The sequence below is a fragment of the Quercus suber genome, unplaced genomic scaffold (genome assembly GCF_002906115.3).
Source record: "Quercus suber isolate HL8 unplaced genomic scaffold, Cork oak 2.0 scaffold_592, whole genome shotgun sequence".
Classification (NCBI taxonomy): Eukaryota; Viridiplantae; Streptophyta; class Magnoliopsida; order Fagales; family Fagaceae; genus Quercus; species Quercus suber.
In genome coordinates, this window is record NW_027070037.1 from 5,412 (window position 1) to 25,708 (window position 20,297).

Sequence of the window (20,297 nt, forward strand, 5' to 3'; positions counted from 1 at the left end):
TCCTAGTCACCAACATAGACATAATTTTTTTCTTTTTATTAAAAAAAAAAAAAGCCTTCACCTTTACCTACACAAATCAATCACAATTTCCAGCTCCACTGACACACACCTAGATGCACTGAACAAATAAAGAGAGAAATGCCTATGCTGTTGTCTAATTGGAGTTGGGGATGGTGGTGCTGAAGCCACCAAGGCACCACCGACGAGGGTGAACATGAAGGTTTTTTATTTTTTATGACTAGATTGCTGACTAGAATTTGACTTAATAAATTCTCACACATGACCCTTCAAGAGTAGGAAAACTACTAAGTAAATATTATTATTGTGGTCATTGTGAATAATTTATTCTTCCCTCTCTTTTTGAAATTTTTAGTGCACTCCTTTTTTTTTTGTTTAGAGATTTTTCAACTTTTGGCGTCTGCTCTTAATGATAACTCTTTATTATCAAACCAAAACACCAATCAGTTTTTGGTATAGACAGAAATTAAATCTCAGATCTCTTATACAATAATCAGAGACTTTACCAATTAAGCTAACTGAAACCCACTAGTACACTTATTGTAGTACACCATTTTCTCACATAAAAGTGAACAGTGAACCCCATTTGTGGATTTCATACATATAATTAATCCTTATGTGGGAGAATGTGTAATACACGATATGTACATCAAAAAAAAAAAGTGTAATACACGATATTTAGGATAATTTCTCAAAAAGAGGGGGATTCAGAATTGAAGTATCAACAATTACATGTCCAATTGCTCCAAACGTCCAATCTGTACATAACATGATTTAAACATTCAATATGCTTAATGACCATAATGGTTCCTTCTCCCATAGGGATCAGGACTTAGCAGCCACCGATTTATACTAAAAATACACATTCTTTGTATGTTCTTTGCACTGCTATGGAGCTCTTAACTTCAGATGCAATTAGATTTTACTATTGAATTTGTGATTATAAAACAATGTCAATTATAAATAACAATACAAGTTACACTTAACCCCGTATTCTTTTTGTATCCTCCGATACATTTCACATAGAAGATAAATTCCGCTAACAGGGCTGGTTGACACTAAACAGATAACCTGAGGGAAAGATGAGTAGATGACATTACAGGTATACCTGAAAGGTCAATCTTATCAAACACCGGGCGGGAAGTTGGGAATGTATCACTTGTTCTCAACTCCTGCAAGAATAATTCTCATATCCAATATTTTTCAAAACCTGAAATGGAGAACATATGTTTCACGCTTCAAAACTATGGTTAAATAATTAGCCATTTACAACCATCTCCATAATCACATCATTCCAATAGTCTATTGGCCCAGGTAAGCACCAATGCAAACAGTCATTCTGAACTGTTGCGTTTTTGTCCTTTGCATATGGATAAAACTCTCTATATGGACCTGGATGCCCATCAGGCCGCAAAAGTGAAAGCATAGTTAGGTCAAGAAGTTTAAGGTTCACCCCATTTTCAGAAGCTTTAAGTGCTGCCTTCTCAAACTCCTCTAGCTCTACCTTACGCAGAATCCTATTTAAGTCCTTCAGTTCCATCTCACCTTCTTTAACTGGTGATTTTCTGAGGCAATTCCCTCCATTAGACCACTCCCCATTCTCAAAGTGATCTGGCGTGGATGTCCTAAAAAATATCAGGCCCTTGTGATTGGACGATACTATGAAGTCCAACACAAACCGGAGGGATTTCCGATAAGCAAAATCAAATCCCAACTCTGTCAAATTTCTTTTAGGACAGTAATGACAGCCCAACACTGTGTCATTCTCATGATAGATTGCAGTTTTTAGAAACCATTTTCCACTAGAAATTATCATGTAATCCAAATTCTGGTATTGATCAGTCCACTTCTTGTCAAGTTTGTCGAGATACAGCTCAACTTCAGAAGTTGAAACACCATTAAAGTCCTCAAAAATATCTGCTTTTACAAGGAAGGGGGACCAAATAACTGAGATAGAGAAGTTGTAAGATGGGAACTGCCATCTTTTGGACCTATAATCTTCATCATGGTAAACTTGAACAGCTTGTTCTACCTGAAGGACATAATAATTCAATTGCACAGGTCAGACAATCCTCTAGTGCCATTTTTTGAAAACAATAAAATCTCCCATATCATGCTGCCTAACAACAATTGTCACCCATAATGAAGGCACTCAGAAAATCAACATAAAAGTCATAAACGACACTTGAAACTTTATTTATTTAATCAAAATATAAATGCAAGTCTCTACACCAATTCTAGAAAAACTGGCAAAACAAAACTAATAATTAATAACCATCAAATTCACAAGAAAGAACTTGAAATTTAAAAATTAAAATATAAAAATAAAAATAAAAAACGTAATCAATAACATCTGCTAATGGACCAAGTGGGATTCATACAGGTCAAGAGTTACCAGCAATTGAGCCTGCATGAATGCAATGTTTAGCAGCTTCATTTAATGCCACTCGGTAAAATTAGGTAAATCCATTTGGATACTGCATATCAACGAATAGAAATGCAAATTAGTGTTGTTGTGGATTGAAGCAGGGGTACCTTCACGCCTATTTTTTTATGATTTTGCACTACAAAAATACAGAATGCACAATGAAGGATGACTTTTCTCATTCTAATTCAGTAATAAATCACAGAAATCTTCAGGTATTAAATTCTTGGATTTAAAAGAGGGAAAATGGAAATGTTGTTAATAAGCCACAGATGAAGGATGAGCTTATAGGAATTGAACTCCATGTATTATCAACACACACACAAGAGGAAATGTGGTTGGAGACTTCTAAGTTCTAACACTACTTAGAGTCTCCTTAATTAGAATAAAAAATTCATTGACAACCATTTCTATATCAGAATCCCTACTTTCTAAAATATAGTATATTCATATTACCACCAGTCCACCGGGATGTCTTGTGTGCATGTGTTATTACAACTCTTGAGAGTACACTTTCAACAACTCATGATGATTCCTTAGATTCATTGATGTGAGTACTTCAAAGAAACAAAAGCATCAACAATGTGACAAACAACTGCTATATAAAATACATTTATAATGCCTCTAAACTAGTACAAACCTACAAAGACAGTCATAGTGCAGAAGCCAAATTCTTGAATTGGCTTGAGGACTAAAAGTAGTAATCATCATCTTATAGCAAAAAGGTTTCATTAGGATCGCAATTATGCTAAATAAAAATTTAACATGTATCAGAAGTAATCAAATTTTCTGTATGGTGGGATTACCTTCCTCCTATGATTTACAAATAATAAATGATGTAAGTGCTCGGGAAAGGGTAGAGAATCACACAAATCATAATTGAAGCAACAACAAAAAAAAATTAGTACGGAGGACAGGACCTACTCACTTCATGTCCAATAACCCAAATTCAAGACTCAAATATGCTACAACAATCTTAACAAGTACCTGTGAGAGCATGCAGAGCAATGACTGGACATGGTTGCGAGATATTGAATCGCCAATTAGTGCCCATGTTTTGTTCCTCATCATCTCAAGAAATCTCTCTGGATCAAAAGGAGGTAACGCACAATCTCTTGGATTCCACCTCCAGTACAGGTACCCTGTATCTGGCCGCCCATTATCAATGCAATTCTGATGACTTTCAATTAATGAGCAGCTCTGATTAGTGTACGTAGGACCTGATGGGTTAGGTATCCAATCCCCAGTAAGAAGATCACATTTTTCTTCAAAATTTTCTGCAACAAGATTTGACTTCCATTCAATACAAAATGGACAATACCACTATAAAGAGAATCAACAAAATCTTGATGTGGAAAATTTCATGAAAACTAATAAGTAACAAATAGTAGTAGACTACAGACTACACTAGATCAAACAATAATGCAGTACTATAATAATAAGCAACATACAAATTAGAACAAAACCCATTAAAATTTTCCAGTAAAACCATCACACTTCTATGCATGATTTAAAAACTTAAAATCAACGTTAATTAATTACACACTTCTTAAAGAACCACCAAAATCCAAAAAACCATTTATGGTCCATAGATCTCAAACCAATCTCAAGTGTCCATCTCAACACCACACTGTATAGGAACAGAAAGTTTTGATTTTTCTAGTGCATCCAGTGCTAAAATCCAAAAAATAATAATAATAATGTCAAAAGAACAAAAAAAAAAAATAACAAAACCCAATAAAATTTTTCAGTAACACCATCACAGTTCTATGCATAAGTTAGAATCAACCAATGAGAATTAAGTCATTAACAACACACTTCTAAAAAACTCTACAAAAAACATTAATGGTCCATAGATCTCATACCAATCTCAATTATTATTTTCTAAATCTGAGTGAAGTTCTCCTACTTCATAAAAAAAAATTTATTATTTTCTACACCACACTTTCGAAGAATAGTAAGCTTTGATTTATAAAGTGCATTCAATGCTAAGACCCAAAGAAAATGTAAAAACAACAAAAACCCAACAAAGATTAGCTGGATTCGATTACCTTTTGGAGGCACCTGATCTTCATTTCCTTGAACTTGCACATGAACAGGTGGGGGTGGGTTTGGGTTTGGGTTTGGGTTTGGGTTTGGAATTGGAATTGGAATTGGAATTGGAACCACACTTTTCTGGGAAATATTCGTTTCTTCTAAGATGGGAGAAACAGTTTTTGGGTTTGGGTTTGGGTTTGGACTTGGATTTGGATTTGGAACCACACTTTTCCGGGCAATAGGGGTTTGTTCTAAGATGGGAGAAACTGTTGTGGAACGAAAGAAAACAAGACGAAAAGCAAAACCCATCAGTAGAATGGCAACCACTAACTTCAGAAGCATATGGTTCTGCTTGTTTCCAAACCAATTGAGCTTCATTTTTCTACCCACTGAAAGACTTGGACTGTGCTGGTTCAAGTTGCTTTCTTTGGAGCTTGCCTTTAACTCTATGGTATTTTGAGTTAAAATTCTTGAATATGAGCAAGGAATAAGGATGGTATTGATTGGAGAATAGATTCAAGTGACCGACATAGAAGTACGACATAAAAATAAATGTATACGCCGTAATAAATAAATAAATAAAATTTAAATTGCCGTGATTGTTGGGAACAGACAAGTATCAATCTCAAGATGGAAAATACGAGGAAATTATTAGTTTAAAAAGAGAAAGGTTGGGTTTGTCACTTGTAGTTCTTACTAGTCGCCACTGGTCAGGCGGTGAAATACGTTGAATTGAGGTTTTTTTTTTTTTTTTATATATATATATATATAGTTTTTTTTTTTTTTATGGGAGAAATGAGGCAATATTTGTTTCCACATTAAATATTTTTTGGAAAATAATTTTTTTTTAATTTTTATTTTCTTATGTTTAGCAGTAAACTTAAAATGAGTTGAAAAATCTATTAACTTTCCTTATATAGCTTCGTATGAAATAGGGTTATTTTCCTTACTTAATTTCACACAAGATAAAATTGTTTTTTGAAAAATAACTCTATCTTATAACAAACTAAATAAAGGAAGTTAAGAAAAAAAATTTCTTTTAACCTATTTTTTCTAATACTACCAAAGATAGGAAAAATACAAATAATTATCATCACAAGAACATGTACTTTTACTTGTTAAAAAGTAAAGAAATTATACACAAATAAATAAATAAAGACAAAATTTAGCTACAAAATTGGTTGTAGCCTTAGGCTACAAACTCACTTAATAAAATAAATATTACTGCATATTTTAAAAATCTAACCGTTGAATTATATATTCTTTACACTCTTAATACACATGACAATTTTTGTGTCAATCGGATATTATTTACTATATAATCTATAATCTTATATTTTATGCATAATTTTAAATTACAAAAACTTGTAATTTAAAAATTTATTGATGACATAACTATTGATCTTTAATTTACTTGAAATTTTGCAAACATGGAGAATATAAAAAGAAGATGTTATCCATTGGTGGATTTGTCAAAATTCACCTCCAATAAAAAGATATTGAGTGAGTTTGTAGCCTAAGGCTACAATCGATTTTGTAGCTAAACTTTGTCCAATAAATAAACTACATATAACCTTTCTTTTTCTTTTTTTTTGAGCTTCACATATAACCTTTTTGAATATGATAAAACTCAAGTATATTTTCTTCATGTGCAGTACAAGGTTTCTAATTTTTTTATTTTTTTTTTAGTTTTATAACTCGATTGTTGGGTGAGTAGATTTGAACCTTGGACGTCTCGTTCTAAAACACCAAAAGGTAATAATTGAACCCTTGAACTACAAACAAAGCTCTCTTTCTAAAAAATAAAAAAATAAAAAATAAAAAAACTACAAAGCTCTTGGTTGGTTCCCTAATTAATCACACACATAAGTATATTGAATTTAATTTTCTTTGAAAAAGATAACACGGTGTGTGATTTATTGATAAATGCAATCATATGTTTGAATTTAATTTGTTAAGAAATGTTATGTTTACAATATTCTCTCAACACTTTCACAACAAATCATAAATGACAAGTTGTTTTTAGTTGTTACCAGTGAGTAAAAAGGTAAATTCAATGATGAGTTCAAATTATAACCAATAACAACTTATCACTTATGATTTGTTTAAAAAATGTTGTGGATAACACTTCTCCAATTGGAAGCATAACATAATACACTTGATGTTTTTTCCTTTGCGTATGTATACGAGAAATCAACCCAAAATTCTGGCAAGTGTATTTTTCTTTTGAATATCATGAGTTATAGTTTATAGTTGATAATTTTAGAGCTTGATTGGTAGGAGGATTTTTGTTTTTGTTTTCAAAACAATATAAAAAAAAAAATTCAAAAAATTGAACTTGAAACTAGTTTTCAAATAATAATTTTTATATTATACAAGTCTGGCTCTCACTTTTAAAAACAATTTTCAAAATACTAAAATCAAAAAATAATTGTTTGGGAAGCCATTTCTATTTTTGAGATTTAAAAAAAGTAACGTGTAAAATTTGCAGATCACTTTTTTTTTTTTAGGTGGATAATTATAAAGGAATAAAGCTCATCATGTACTTTTTTTTTTTAATGAAAAAATTTCAAATTTGAAGTGTGAGAATTCCTTTTGTGATAAAGATAAACTCCTTAATTTAAGAGATAAAAAAGTTTAGACAAACATGTGGGGTCCACTGTTCTCAATTTATTTACAACCATTTTATTAAAAACATTCTTCTAAAAAAAATGTTATTAAAAACATTTTATGTATCTTGAAAACACCCTTTTAGCCGTTTTCAAAATCATGTTCTAAACCAAGAAAATAGGATACAGTTTTTTGGATTGCAAAACAAAAATCTATATTTTAATATTAGCCAAACAATAAATTTAAGTATAGGACCCACTATTTTATGGATTGCAAAACAAAAATCTATATTTACCAAACGGTCTCTTAGCATTCTCTAACTTGTACTCTTAGAAAATTCATAACGGGACTTTTTTTTAAAACAACAAAACTTAGTTATAATTTGTTTAATGATGTACCTTAGATTTTCCAATTAAATTTAATCACATGATTGTATCGATCAATGAGCCACATAAATGAATTGAATTGTCCTTGTGAAAATAAAACATATTTTGTGTTAGGGCAAGACTTAGATACAGTACTTAGATGTTGTTCCTTAAATTCTCCTCTTAAAATTATGCCATGTGGATTTTTTTACATGGGATAGAAGTGCATTTTTTTAGTTAAATAGCCACATGGCTAAATCTTAAAAAAGAAACTTAAAGAACAGTATCTAAGGTGTACCTAAGTTCTATCATCTGTGTTGTATAGGCCAATGTAATCATATGGTTGAATTTAATTGAAGAATATAAGGAACAACACCTAAAAAATTGTAAACAGTTCCACAAATGGAATATGTTAAAAATAATAAATATACAAAATTTAAGGTTTTTTTTATGGGTCATGTTAACAAATGCTCCTAATGCAATTATTAATAAATCATATTAGGAAAATTGACATAATTTTTATGAAAAATATAAAAAGATGTCAACAAAATTAATTGTTTTATCATTTTCTCATAAAATATTTCTAAAAATGGTTTTTAAACCAATTCCCTTAGAACATTCTTTAACATTTCCCTTTTCTTTTCTTTTTTGAAACAAACACATACACGTGAGAGAGAGAATAAACTTTAACACAAAAGCAATAAAGGGAACATGTTAAAAATAATAAATATACAAAACTTAAGGGTTTTTTTTTTTTTTTTTAATTTAGAAACAAACAAGACACACATGCAGAGAGAAATATACTTAAAAATAATTTAAAAGTGAGAGCAAACATAACCTAAGACTCTAACACAAAAGCATAACACAAACTCCATTAAAAAGACTTGTTATGCACACTTCTCAAAAGGATAAATATACATATAAATAATTTATTGATCTATAATTATGTGTAGTTCTCTTTATATTTGTACAAATTTTGAATTTATTAAATTTGTTTTCTTTAAATATGCCAAAACATTATTCAGTAGAATATTAAATACATCACTTTTTTTTTTTTTGAGAAGAATATTAAATACATCTTAATTTGTGTTATTATGCTGCTTCTTAGTAAAACTTTTAAATAGTATATGATTGTTGACTTACAAAATTACAATAACTGTTATTGCTTTTAGACAAGATGGAAAAGCAAGTATATCGAAGTTTTTAGAATAACTTTACTAATATAGGTGTTACAAACTAATGTGATGTCGATTCTCAACAACAACAACAACAACAACAAAAAAAAACTAATGTGATGTCATTTGAAATAAGAAGATTTAGCGTCTTGAAATCTTTGCTAGATTTTGGTCATATCCAAACCTTTATCCTTTTAAATTATTCAAACAAAAGATTTTGACCCTCAAATTCAAATCCATATTGCCCAAATATTGTCATCTAAATGAACCACTTTCTCATGTACACACAAATATCAGTTGCTACAAAGTTTTAATCCTAATTTAGCCTTCACTTTTTTTCTTTTTTTCTTTTTTTCTTTTTTTGAGGAAACAATAATACTTATTAGAACACATTTAGCTTTCACATTTGACTTATGGTTTCATGGAAGAGGTAGTAGAATACATTGCTTGATTTTATGCTGCATTTGTTTCAGCGCAAAACATTTTTCTAAAATTGCTTTATTAATTTTCAGGTGTTTGGCTCAATTGAAAATGTTGGTCAAACCAAAATGTTTTGGTTTAGCTAGAAAAATAAAGTTTGTGGGGCATAAATTTTTTTTACAGCCCTAAAGAGGCATAAAACAATTTCCTAGAAACCCTTCAATAGAAACAAAGGTTTCTTTTATGTTTTTTTGGATAAATTTTTATAAGGTCTAGAATTAATATTGCTTTTAAAAAATTTTAAATTGGCTTAAAATTTGTGACGTTGGAATTATTGTGAGATTTTGTTTGCTATTGTGATTGATTGGAGATCTGGTGTGGGTTGGATTGTTATGAGAACATACGTTGGAGTGGTGTATTTTGATGGATTTTCTCTTCATTATGTTAGATTATGTGCAGTTATACATGTTAGATTTTCATACAAGCTAAACACCAAAAAAATATTTTTCAAAACACTTTTAGGAACACAACTAAACACAGAAAAAAATGTCTCCCTTAACAAACATTTTATGGCCCAAAAAAAAAAAAAAAAAGCAACCTTAAGGCCTAATAGTTATCCATGCCATTTAGAGGCTAAATTCCATCTTTCATACGACATATACATGTTGTAAACTTGGAATAGAAAATCCAATAATTATGACCAAAAAAAAAAAGAGACCATTTTGTATCAATCTAAATGATAAGGAAGTTTAATTACGAATACTAAAAGTTTTGGGAGAGAAATTAAAAATATCTCTAACCGTTATTGTAGGTAATTTCTAATCAACCTTGTAATATGAAAAATTATTTATTATTATGTGAATACTACTTCCTTCACTTATATGAACAGTAGACTTCAACATAAAGTTAATTAATAAAACTCATTATTATTTGTGAAGAAAAATTATTGAGTTCTCTAAGAAGCATAAGCAATGCTCTCACCTCCCAGAAAGAAGTCTCACACATAGGTCCTACCATAAGACTCACCCCAGGAGCAACAAAATAGAGTCTTTTGGCTAAATATTGCTAAATTTAAAACATATTTGCATTATAAATATTGTTACAAGTTATTTAGGGGAATGAGAAGAGAGATTGAATTTCGGCAACAGCGTTGCCGAAATTCAAGAAAAAGTAGGAGAGAGAATGAGAAAAAGGAAGAAAGAGAAAAACTTGAATTTCGGCAACAGTGTTGCCGTAATTCATCTACCCAATTTTCCTCACCTACCTGGATGTGTGAGTGTGAGAAGTGCAATGAGTGAGTGTCCAAAAAAAAAAAAAAGTAATTGTGGCAATGGTATTGCCGAAAATGGTAGGGAAAAAAAAGTGAATGCCAAAATTTGGGAAAGAATTAAAGAAAAATATAATGTGCTACGTACACAATATTTTTACAATATTTTCACAATAAATCACAGGTAACTAGTTATTATTAGTTCAAATTTAAATTTAACATTGAGATTACTATTCTAATCTAACAATAACAATAAGTAACAACTTGATACCTAGAATTTGTTGTAAAAATGTTGTAAAAATTGTATGCACTTATCATTTCTTTAAAAAAAAAAAAAAGTGTAATGGATTTGCCGAAAATGGGAAAAAAAAACACTTTTTTTTCCAATTGTGGAAATGGTATTGCCGAAATTGTGAGGGAAAAAAATTTTCCCACAATTTCGGCAATACCATTGCCACAATTTTTTTTTTTAAATCCTAATTGTGGCAATGGCATTGTCGAAATTTTGTGGAAAATTTTCTCCACAATTTCGGCAATGCCATTGCCACAATTGGGAAAAAAGTTTTTTTTTTTTTTTCAATTACGTGCATACAATTTTTACAATATTTTTACAACAAATTCTAAGTATCAGGTTGTAACTTATTATTATTGTTATATTAAAATAGTAATCTCAATGTTAAATTTAAATTTGAACTAATAATAACTAGTTACCTATGATTTATTGTGAAAATATTGTGTACGTAGCACATTATATTTTTCTTTAATTCTTTCCCAAATTTTGACATTCACTTTTTTCCCCCTACCATTTTCGGCAATACCATTGCCACAATTACCATTTTTTTTTGGCACTCACTCATTGCACTTCTCACACTCACACATCCGAGCAGGTGAGGAAAATTGAGCAGATGAATTATGGCAATACTGTTGCCGAAATTCAAGTTTTTCTCTTTCCTCTTTTTTTCTCATTCTCTCTCTTATTTTTCTTGAATTTCGGCAACACTGTTGCCGAAATTCAATCTCTCTCCTCATTCTTCTAAATAACTTGTAACAGTACCTATAACACAAATATGTTTTTAAATTTAGCAATATTTAACTAAAAGACTCCAACAAAATACCTAATAAATTTTCTATTTGTGAAAAGCCAAAAACTTTTCAATAACCGAGGTTTCAACTTTCAACTCTTTGACTTGCATTTAAGGCTGAATGGTTTGAATACTTTTTATTTCGGCAAACAGGAGAGAATAAAACCATTCATTTACCTGTTCTTTAGTTGGTAAACAAATCATGGACAAAGTCAATCCTAGGTTATCTATGTTGGCACTAAGGGTATGATTAGTTAAGAAGATAGAAAAGTATGAGGAAAAAATAGAGAAATGATAGAAAAGTAAGAAAATAGAAAATAAAGTTTGTATAAATTTACCATCATATTCCTATTAAATAAAACAAAAAGTAATACATCATACTTTAAAAAAATGTGTATAGATGGACACTTCATAAAAAAAAAAAAAAAAAAAAAAACAACAACAACAACAACAACACATTAGAGGTGAAATCCAATGTGAGGGTATTTTTGGAAGCTCATGAAATGAGCTTCCCCCCTCAGTTTTCTTCTCATTTTAAGGAGAAAACTTTTTAGTGGGCTCGGGGTGAAAATATCTGAGTCCTACCATTTATTTTTCTTCCTCCCCACTTAACCAAACACACTCCAAAAAAGTTTTCATTCCAATTTTCTTTCCAAAGTTTTACATCCACCATACTTCACCTCCAAACAAACACACCCTAACTTTATCTATGGTTGGTTGATGATGGCTACTTGATATAAAAATTAATAGATTAAAATCAAGCTTTGTGCTTACATCATTTGGGTTATCAATGCCAAATTTTTTTAATCTAAATAATACGGTTCGGTAGCAAAACCACAAAGGGACAAAAAAAGTATTTATAAAGAAGGGCAACTAAGTCCATCTAGCCTTAAATTAAAAAAATTGTTCCGGATACCATTTCTGCCCGAACTAGGTTAGAGCATTCTCAAAAAAGAACAAAGTTTCTCTCCAAACTAGTTTGGGGAGAAACTCTTAAACTTCTCATACATTTCTTTCTTGGATATGAATTTTGAAAATCTACCCGTTCAATTTCATGTTCCTTACGTCCTTAACATACATATCAAATTTCATTCAAATCAGATATCATTTACTATTTGATCAATTAACTTATTTTTTATATACTACTTTAAATTACGAAAACTTGAAATTATAACATTTATTTAATGACATTGCAATTGATCTTTGATTTTCTTGAAATTTTGTAAGCATTAAGGATTTAATAAGAACATGTAATCTAACGGTTAGATTTTCAAAATTCACACTCAATATAAATATATATGATGAGTTTGTAGGGTTTCTCTCCAAACTTTGTTCCCAAAAAAAATTCAAAAAAAGTCCATCTAGCCTATGGTTCCCATAGCAAAAATCAAGTATCAAGGAGATGCAAATCTCTCTCAACATTAAACAAAATGGCCCATTAAACAATTTTATGAGCAACAAAATTAGCTTCCCTTTAATTAACAGTCCAATCAATAAAAGGATTTTAAATCATTTTAGTTACAATCAGTGATTGAATTAAATTCGTGCATCTCCTTCACAATGTCATTATCATTTCTTATCTTTTCATTTTAATGCACCACTCTCTTTCTCCCAACAATTGCTTTGCTTGCGCTGTTTGCGTAGAAGATTTTGGTATGGTCCTTTACTTAATAAGTTGAGCCATCTTACTAAAGTCCTAATCATTTATTTTTCGGTAGACCTCTCTCCTTTGCTATAAAAATTGGTCCAAAAAAATGCTAATTATTGCATTAGAAGCATTGCAGTTACAATATTAGAAGCACAACTATGTTAATTACCATACTAAATTTGTTGGTCTTTCCTAGTCAACCGACAATTATATGGTAAACATTTCTTTTTCGTCTGGTTACACTTTGTCACCCTATGGATCATACAAGCCACCTTCCTCTTGTAGCATATCAAGTGGGTGACGCTTGTATCTAGTGGTCAGTTTCATTGGTCATGTTGTGAGGCAAACACGTGTCCGTATTCCAACATGTCCAATGGAACTAGCTAAGAGACTAGACACAAGCCATTCCCTATCATGTGTGTGCACCCCATCTATATCTTAATATTATCACCAAGTAGGCAAATGAATCGGATTCCAGTATATTACCATTATCACCAAATAAGTAAATAAATCTGATCACCAAGTAATAGGATATATCTTTAATTGATTTTTCTGGGGTTATTTGCTTATATACAGATTTTTATAAAGTTTTACTTTCTTTCTTTTTTTAAGTTCAGCTGTACTTTTATTTACTTTTAACAAATAAGCCAATCCAAATGCATACGAGATATGTGAAATGCTAGAAGGGCTGTGGACTTGTATCTCATTTGATATGCTGCAACAGATGACAGACCCAGTAACATCTCAAGAGACATCTTATATGGCTACCAAAGCATTCCAGTGGATGAACTCAAATGCTTGACATGAAAAATCTGACACCTTATGCTGAATGTTCAACAATGGATCAGCTACATTAGCTCAATATACCATTACCTGACAATTTGCATGGTCTAATCAGCTTGCCCACAAAGAGATCTATATGAATGAACGATCGAGCACATAAGTTACAAAGGACTTTGGCCTTGCATCTACGTTGGAACACAGCACCCAAGCTAATAAATATTAAATACACACTGCAATTGCCATATCAATTTCATTAAAAGAACACTGAAGCACCCACAACTCAACAAGGTCATCAAATCCAAAAAAATACAAATCATATAAATCTTGCTGGAACTTTCATGCCGAATCCACGTTTTGCCTTCTCGACACTGTTCAAAAAATTACCCATGGTCAATGACACATCATAAAAAATGCAATTTATCCCATCAGAAAAGAAAGACACTCAATAGTTTTGAGCATACATTTGCCTAACAAATCATACTCCATGGAACTGATACCATAAAGTTGTATTGAGATAGAAATTTTCTCAAATTCCAAATTTTACTTGGTTTACATTTTTCTTGGTGTGAAAGGAAAGTATATTCCTTGTTAAAGAAGTATATTAGCATTCCTTATGAACAAAGCATACCTTGTCCACCAAAAATAAGGTTTTGAAGTCTTATAAATAGACAAACTACAAAAGGTTTGGTGGCTTAAGCCAAGGGTCCTCCCACACAAGGAGAAAATCTGAATTAGCTTGAGAAACCTTTAGAGAGAGATTTTATTATTTGTGAGCGCTCCTTGAGTGTGTAAACACTTTGTAATCTCTCTTTGATATGGTGAATTCATGCCTTGTTGCTACCCATGGACATAGGCTATTGCCAAACCACATAAATTCTTGGTATTCGTCTCTAATGTGGGGTTGTGTCTATTTTTCTTTCTAGTTTTCTTTGTTCCTATCTTTTATTTGTGACATCTTTTGCAAGCCATAATAGTGGTCACTAGACTCACTACCAATCTTGTATGGGAGTGCTATCCAGCGGCCCTATCCCACAACAAACAGAATCAAAGCTTTCACTATCACAACACCTTCTACATGATGGGACATGAAAACATGCTAACTAGTTTCCTCCTTTTCTTTTCCTTCCTTTGTTTTAAAGTCCATCAGGTAGCATTGAGGTGTTAGAAACAAGTAATGGTATCACCAATTATTAAATTTAGTACATACACTAGAAAGAAATTGATTATGGTATCACCAATTGTGTGAACTGTGAACCACAATTTTTAGAAGTTAAGAATTTTAATCTAAGTGATGGTTTTAGCATTGTCTCAGGGTTTCAAACGTGCTTCTAAGCATTGTGAATGAGTAGCAGGACTTACGTTGGAGCAAGTTTGCCCAAGCCATCTATTTCTTTGCCAGAGTCCTCATCTACAACTCTCCCAGAAATCTCAATAATATAAAATTTGTCTCTTGCAGTTGGTAGTCCTCTGCTGGCAAGCAAGTCCAGATCTTTCTGATGAAGCTCTCTCCCATTAACATAGACACTTGTGTTTCCACAAGAACAATTTGTTGGAATGGGATAGTTGAATTCTTCAATAAATGGCTGCAAAACAACAACAAAAATTACCTATAATTTCATGATATTAAATTTTGTCACCAATTTATGAACCAAGAACCAATGGATCTCACAGGTATTATGCCAAGGCAAGGTTGGCCCATCACACCCCAGAATCCAGCTTGAAAATCATACCTGGTGAAAGCAAAGACAAAAAAGAAATATTTTTAGTATTTTAGCTAAATGAAAACTGCATAATGTCATGCAAATAAACAATGACATGAATAAGTCCATTTTAACGAAAAAAATCTTGCTTCAACATAGAACGAGCTTGAGGTTTTTAGATGATTATAGACCAATACCAATTATATTCCTAAGTTCTCCTGCAACCATGACAAGAACACAAAAATTTGCTGGCTAATTAATGCTTGTTGGAACCATAATCTTGAATATAAGTTCCTGCGAAATCATAAATTACACAAAATAATATGAGACCTAGTTGAACCAATACTCAGAGGCATAGGTTAACCACTGTCTTAAAGAGAGTCTTGGCCTCCATAAAGCACTTAAGGATTTCAGGCCAAGCCATCCCTGGGGTACATCATACAACTGAGCTAAGGCTCAACCATTCTACTCTAGCATGACAAGAGTGAATACGAGTCTCTTCACACCAAATGCCAAACTATATCTAGAGAACACCCATAAATTCTAACTGTCAAGCCTTGTAAAAGACTTCTTTTTTTTATAGCCTTTATTTGTAAATACACCATCAACAATGTAAGAAATCAGACAATTATTTTATAGCTTCATAAAATTTAGAATTAATTGGTCACTAGGCTAGAGTTTCATTTATGGAAGCATCTTCATATACATTAATAATACAATCTCCTAATTTGAATTGCCTAACAATGCCAGTGTTTTTATGTCACCTAGATGGAATTATTCATAATATATGTTCTCAATCCAAGATATGCATGTTTTGGATGATATATAATGCATCAAACACCTGATTGTGATTATATAGACCTACCAATAATCTCCTGGCTGAATTGACCCAGCTGACTTTTCAGCCTTCTTAACCAAACGGTCTGGTATTGGTTGCCCATTAACAAAAACATTAGGTCTTTCATTTTCCAGACTTTGAGTGGACCTAAAGCTCTTCTTCATGAGACCAATGAAGAATGATTCAGTATTCCTGTTCAGCTTATGTTGATCTTTTTCCTTACTTAGCTCCACAGAGTCTTGAGATAAACTTGTATGAAGAAAATCATTGAATGACACCTCCATCTCGGTTGCCACTGACATATCTTTAACAGAATTTTGTCGAGAAGTGATTTTACTAAGGACCACCTTGTCTTGGTCCACACGTTTGCTATTGTTTCCCTGCCCATATTTGCCCACTGCATGATCATCAGAAAAATAAGAACGGTCCAAGAACGGTGAACCTGGAAGTTTAGGAGACAAGTCATCTCTTAAGGGCTGCTCAGCAGAGTGAGAAATATCTCCCTGGACAATCAATGTACCCGGGCTCTCCTCAGAAGATGAATTAAGGCCGTGTCTTTTCTCAGATTCTCTTAACTTCAACCTCAGGTCTTCTGATTGCATATAGTGCCTATTATCTGTCAAATCGAAAATATAACTGGAATTATCAAAATCTTCAGAGCAGGAGTTTATGTTGCCAGCATTCAAACAACCTTGAGAACTTGGATTGCTTTCATTTAATACCTCTTTAGAACCTTCATCAGCCTCAGCAGATATTTGCTTGGTTTCTTCGGGAACACGCACACTTAGTTTCTTATTTACAATCTCAAGCAACATTATGGTTGAACAGGCACCACATTGCATTTTCTGCTGATTCTTCTCCATCTTTCTAAGTTTTCTAGGAAGTTTTAACAACTCAAAGCAATTATGGCAAGTTATGAATGGGGCACCACCTGCTAGAGGATGGCAATGCCATCCATCCCCATGGGCTGCCACAACCCTTCTTGGAACACTCTGACCAAGAACATCCATGTCTGAGTCAATGTCACTTGCCCATCTTGTATGCATCTGTGGATTCCACGAGTGAGGATTGGCAACTTGAGGATTATAACTTTGTGGCCCAAGATTGTCATGGCGGTGGAAATTGGAATTGATAGGGTCCTTCCGAATCCTTCTAGTGTTATACACGGTGGGTGGAACTCGTGGAGGAAGGTGCCAATTCTGGTTGAGGCAGTGATAACAAGAGCATGCAGGCCGGTGGAAAAAAGTTTCAGGTCGATACGATGATGCAAAGGGATCTTGATTGAATCCCATGTACTGCCCTGAAAAGTATTCATAAGGTGGTCGTTGTAAGTATTGACCGGGAGGTTGATGGAGAGGACTCCTTGTCATTTGTGGCTGATATGGATCCTCATATGCAGGAATCTCATTCATGACATGCCTTGGAGGATAGCAATTCAGTGAATCCATATTATGGTGATTCCTAAAAGGAACAGTTCCATTTGTATGATTGAAGTAAGCCGGCCGTAGGCCATGCTTATCCAGAGCAGAAGGCTGCATTGAAATGTTATAAACATCCTGGCCACCATAAGGATCAGGCTGAGTCCTATCAACAGGAGCCCTTGGATTATCTTCCACATCACAAGATCTGCTAAGTTGATCCTTCAACTCCTCCAACTTCCTAAGGAGTTCAGCTCGATTCTGTTCTAGATGTACAACTCTGTTAGACTCATCCGATTCATCACCATGCTTTTTAGGCTCTCCATAGCCATAATATGATTCTGGCCTATAGTTTGAGGGTACCTCATCAGGATAAGCAAAAGCTGGATATCCCTTTTGATCAACGACCACCCTGGAGCTTCTGTAAAATCCCCCAAACTCATCTCTTTCCACACCCCACTGCTCAATATTTGCCCTTGATCTCGAAGACCCAGCTGAACTCCTAAACTGGGCCAAATTTTCTCTGGTACTCAAATTGACAAACTCAGGCCTGTTCATTTTCACAGCATGCTTATCTCCACGAACCCAATTGTCAACAGGGCGTTCAGACAGTCCCATATAGCTATCAATATATCTAGTTTCTTTCTCTGTGCCACCCTGTTCAACCCTTAAGCCCTTAACCTCTTCCCTAAAATTTCTATCATTATCAAGCAAAACTTGTTTATTCTCTACTTTTAACAAAGAATTACCAATCAAATTAACAGTTCTTTCTCCAAAGATTCTCTCTTTCCTCCTATTCACTTCAATCCCATCACTCCCCCTCTCAGTATTAGAAGCAATGCCTAAACTACCAACCTCTTTCTCTGACAAACTCTCCAATTTCTCCGAACTCCCTTTACCCTTCTTCTCATCAGATGTAAACAAAAACCCATCATTCCCAGGAGCTTTCTTCTTAGCTGTAACACCAAAACAGCCTTATATATTGCTTTTGAAATTTTCAAAAATAAAAATGAAACACCTTAAAGAACTAAACTTTGACATCTCTACCTTAAATTTCAAACATCTTTTTTTTGTCAAAATTGTTTCTAATTTCAAACATCTTTTTTTTGTCAAAATTGTTTCTATTAATTCTTAGCAGTCAAACTAATAAGAGTCAAATAAAAAAAAATATATATATTAAAGTATATATTAAAGTTAGAGAAAAGAATTTTTTGTCAAAATTGTTTCTATTAATTCTTAGCAGTCAAACTAATAAGAGTCAAAAAAAAAAAATATATATATATATATATATTAAAGTTAGAGAAAAGAAAGAGAGGAAAAGCAAGCTTACCTCGAAGAACAGTACCACAACCACCACACTGGTAAACAGAGAAGTCAGGGAACTCTTGTAGCAGCTTTTCACACTTGGGGCAACGAACTAACCGAACGTTGGACCGGTCAGCCATTATTAAAGCATCAAAATCCAAGACCCAGAACCAGAACACCAACCTAAATCATCCAAATGCTAAATACCAACCCAACAAACCTCGAAACCCACAAATCCCTTTAAACTAAAACACCCCAAAAACTCAATAAAACAACAACAATTTCTACTTCAACACATTTTCACAAGAAGAAAATCGTATATACCCACATAAGAAATAGTTACAAAAATGGAATTACATAAACGACATCCTACACAGAATCACAGGACTACTACTTTGGGCTTCGTGGCTAGTTTGGTTTTCCAAACTCCCACATTTTTCTTGCTATTGAAACAAACTAAAATATTCTTGCTGTTGAAACAAACTAAAAGAGTACAAAAATACTAACAAAACAAAACACAACAGAACAAACTTGTTTCTTTTTAAATTTCCGATAAAGATTAAAGAAGAAGAAAAAAAGTGGTTATTGAACTGAGAATATACAGTTCCCAAGAAAAGGAAGAGCTTGGAGGGAAGGAGTTAATATAGTACAGGTTTCCTGGAATATAAAAGGCACACAGGTTGTGACCAGGGAAAAAACAAAGCGTGTACGTGGCTAGGAAATACGCTTATAGGACCGAACTGTTTCAAAGCTTTAGCTGGTTTGAAAAAGTAAAAGTAGTGGTACAGTGCACTAGCACTGGTGTGTATTTTTTTTTAAAATAATATTAATATCACAAAAATTTACACAATTTTTATCATAATTTATTGTCTAATTGGTTGTGGTTGCAGTAAAAGTTTTGTAAGTTTTTATAATCTTACCAATTTTTTTTTTCCTTTTTTGGAAAGAGAAATGCATACCACAAAAAATATCACATGATAAAGTGTGAGCAAACCTCCTATAAACTCATTATTTTTTTCCACCGCTCATAACTTAACCCATGATAAATTTTGGCAAAAATTACAATATTTTGTATGCTACTCGCATTTCTCTTTTTGGAAAAGGCAAAACTAGCTGTGGTTGGTGTTGAGACGAGTGAGATGGTTGACTGATTTGATAGAAGAAGAGATTAACGGATATGTTACGCTTTGGTTTAGTTTAGAATTT

The 20,297-nt window shown here is 32.6% G+C and overlaps 2 protein-coding genes across 2 annotated transcripts; both read right to left on the bottom strand.

Annotated features, from left to right (window-relative positions):
• Positions 1 to 911: 911 nt before the first annotated feature.
• On the bottom strand, positions 912 to 5,102 carry LOC112039049 (protein trichome birefringence-like 23). The gene is made up of 3 exons (XM_024071885.2): positions 4,495 to 5,102; positions 3,431 to 3,720; positions 912 to 2,050 (listed from the first exon to the last, which is right to left on the bottom strand). The coding sequence occupies exons 1-3, from the start codon at positions 4,856 to 4,858 to the stop codon at positions 1,277 to 1,279; spliced, it is 1,428 nt and encodes a 475-aa protein (XP_023927653.2). The 5' UTR covers positions 4,859 to 5,102; the 3' UTR covers positions 912 to 1,276.
• Positions 5,103 to 13,784: 8,682 nt separating this feature from the next.
• On the bottom strand, positions 13,785 to 19,786 carry LOC112039079 (uncharacterized). Its single transcript, XM_024071920.2, has 5 exons — positions 19,117 to 19,786; positions 16,396 to 18,742; positions 15,500 to 15,560; positions 15,190 to 15,413; positions 13,785 to 14,198 (listed from the first exon to the last, which is right to left on the bottom strand). The coding sequence occupies exons 1-5, from the start codon at positions 19,229 to 19,231 to the stop codon at positions 14,144 to 14,146; spliced, it is 2,802 nt and encodes a 933-aa protein (XP_023927688.2). The 5' UTR covers positions 19,232 to 19,786; the 3' UTR covers positions 13,785 to 14,143.
• Between the last annotated feature and the right edge of the window lie 511 nt (positions 19,787 to 20,297).

Excerpts from the sequence above, each read along its gene's own strand:
- LOC112039049 (XM_024071885.2), bottom strand. The coding sequence starts at position 4,858 with ATGAAGCTCAATTGGTTTGGAAACAAGCAGAACCATATGCTTCTGAAG. Across the intron at positions 3,721-4,494 it reads AGATCAGGTGCCTCCAAAAG|AAAATTTTGAAGAAAAATGT; the intron begins GTAATCGAATCC and ends ATCTTGTTGCAG. Across the intron at positions 2,051-3,430 it reads TGCTCTGCATGCTCTCACAG|GTAGAACAAGCTGTTCAAGT; the intron begins GTACTTGTTAAG and ends TATGTCCTTCAG.
- LOC112039079 (XM_024071920.2), bottom strand. The coding sequence starts at position 19,231 with ATGGCTGACCGGTCCAACGTTCGGTTAGTTCGTTGCCCCAAGTGTGAA. Across the intron at positions 15,561-16,395 it reads ATTCAGCCAGGAGATTATTG|GTATGATTTTCAAGCTGGAT; the intron begins GTAGGTCTATAT and ends TGCTTTCACCAG. Across the intron at positions 14,199-15,189 it reads TTGGGCAAACTTGCTCCAAC|TGTCGAGAAGGCAAAACGTG; the intron begins GTAAGTCCTGCT and ends TTTTTTGAACAG.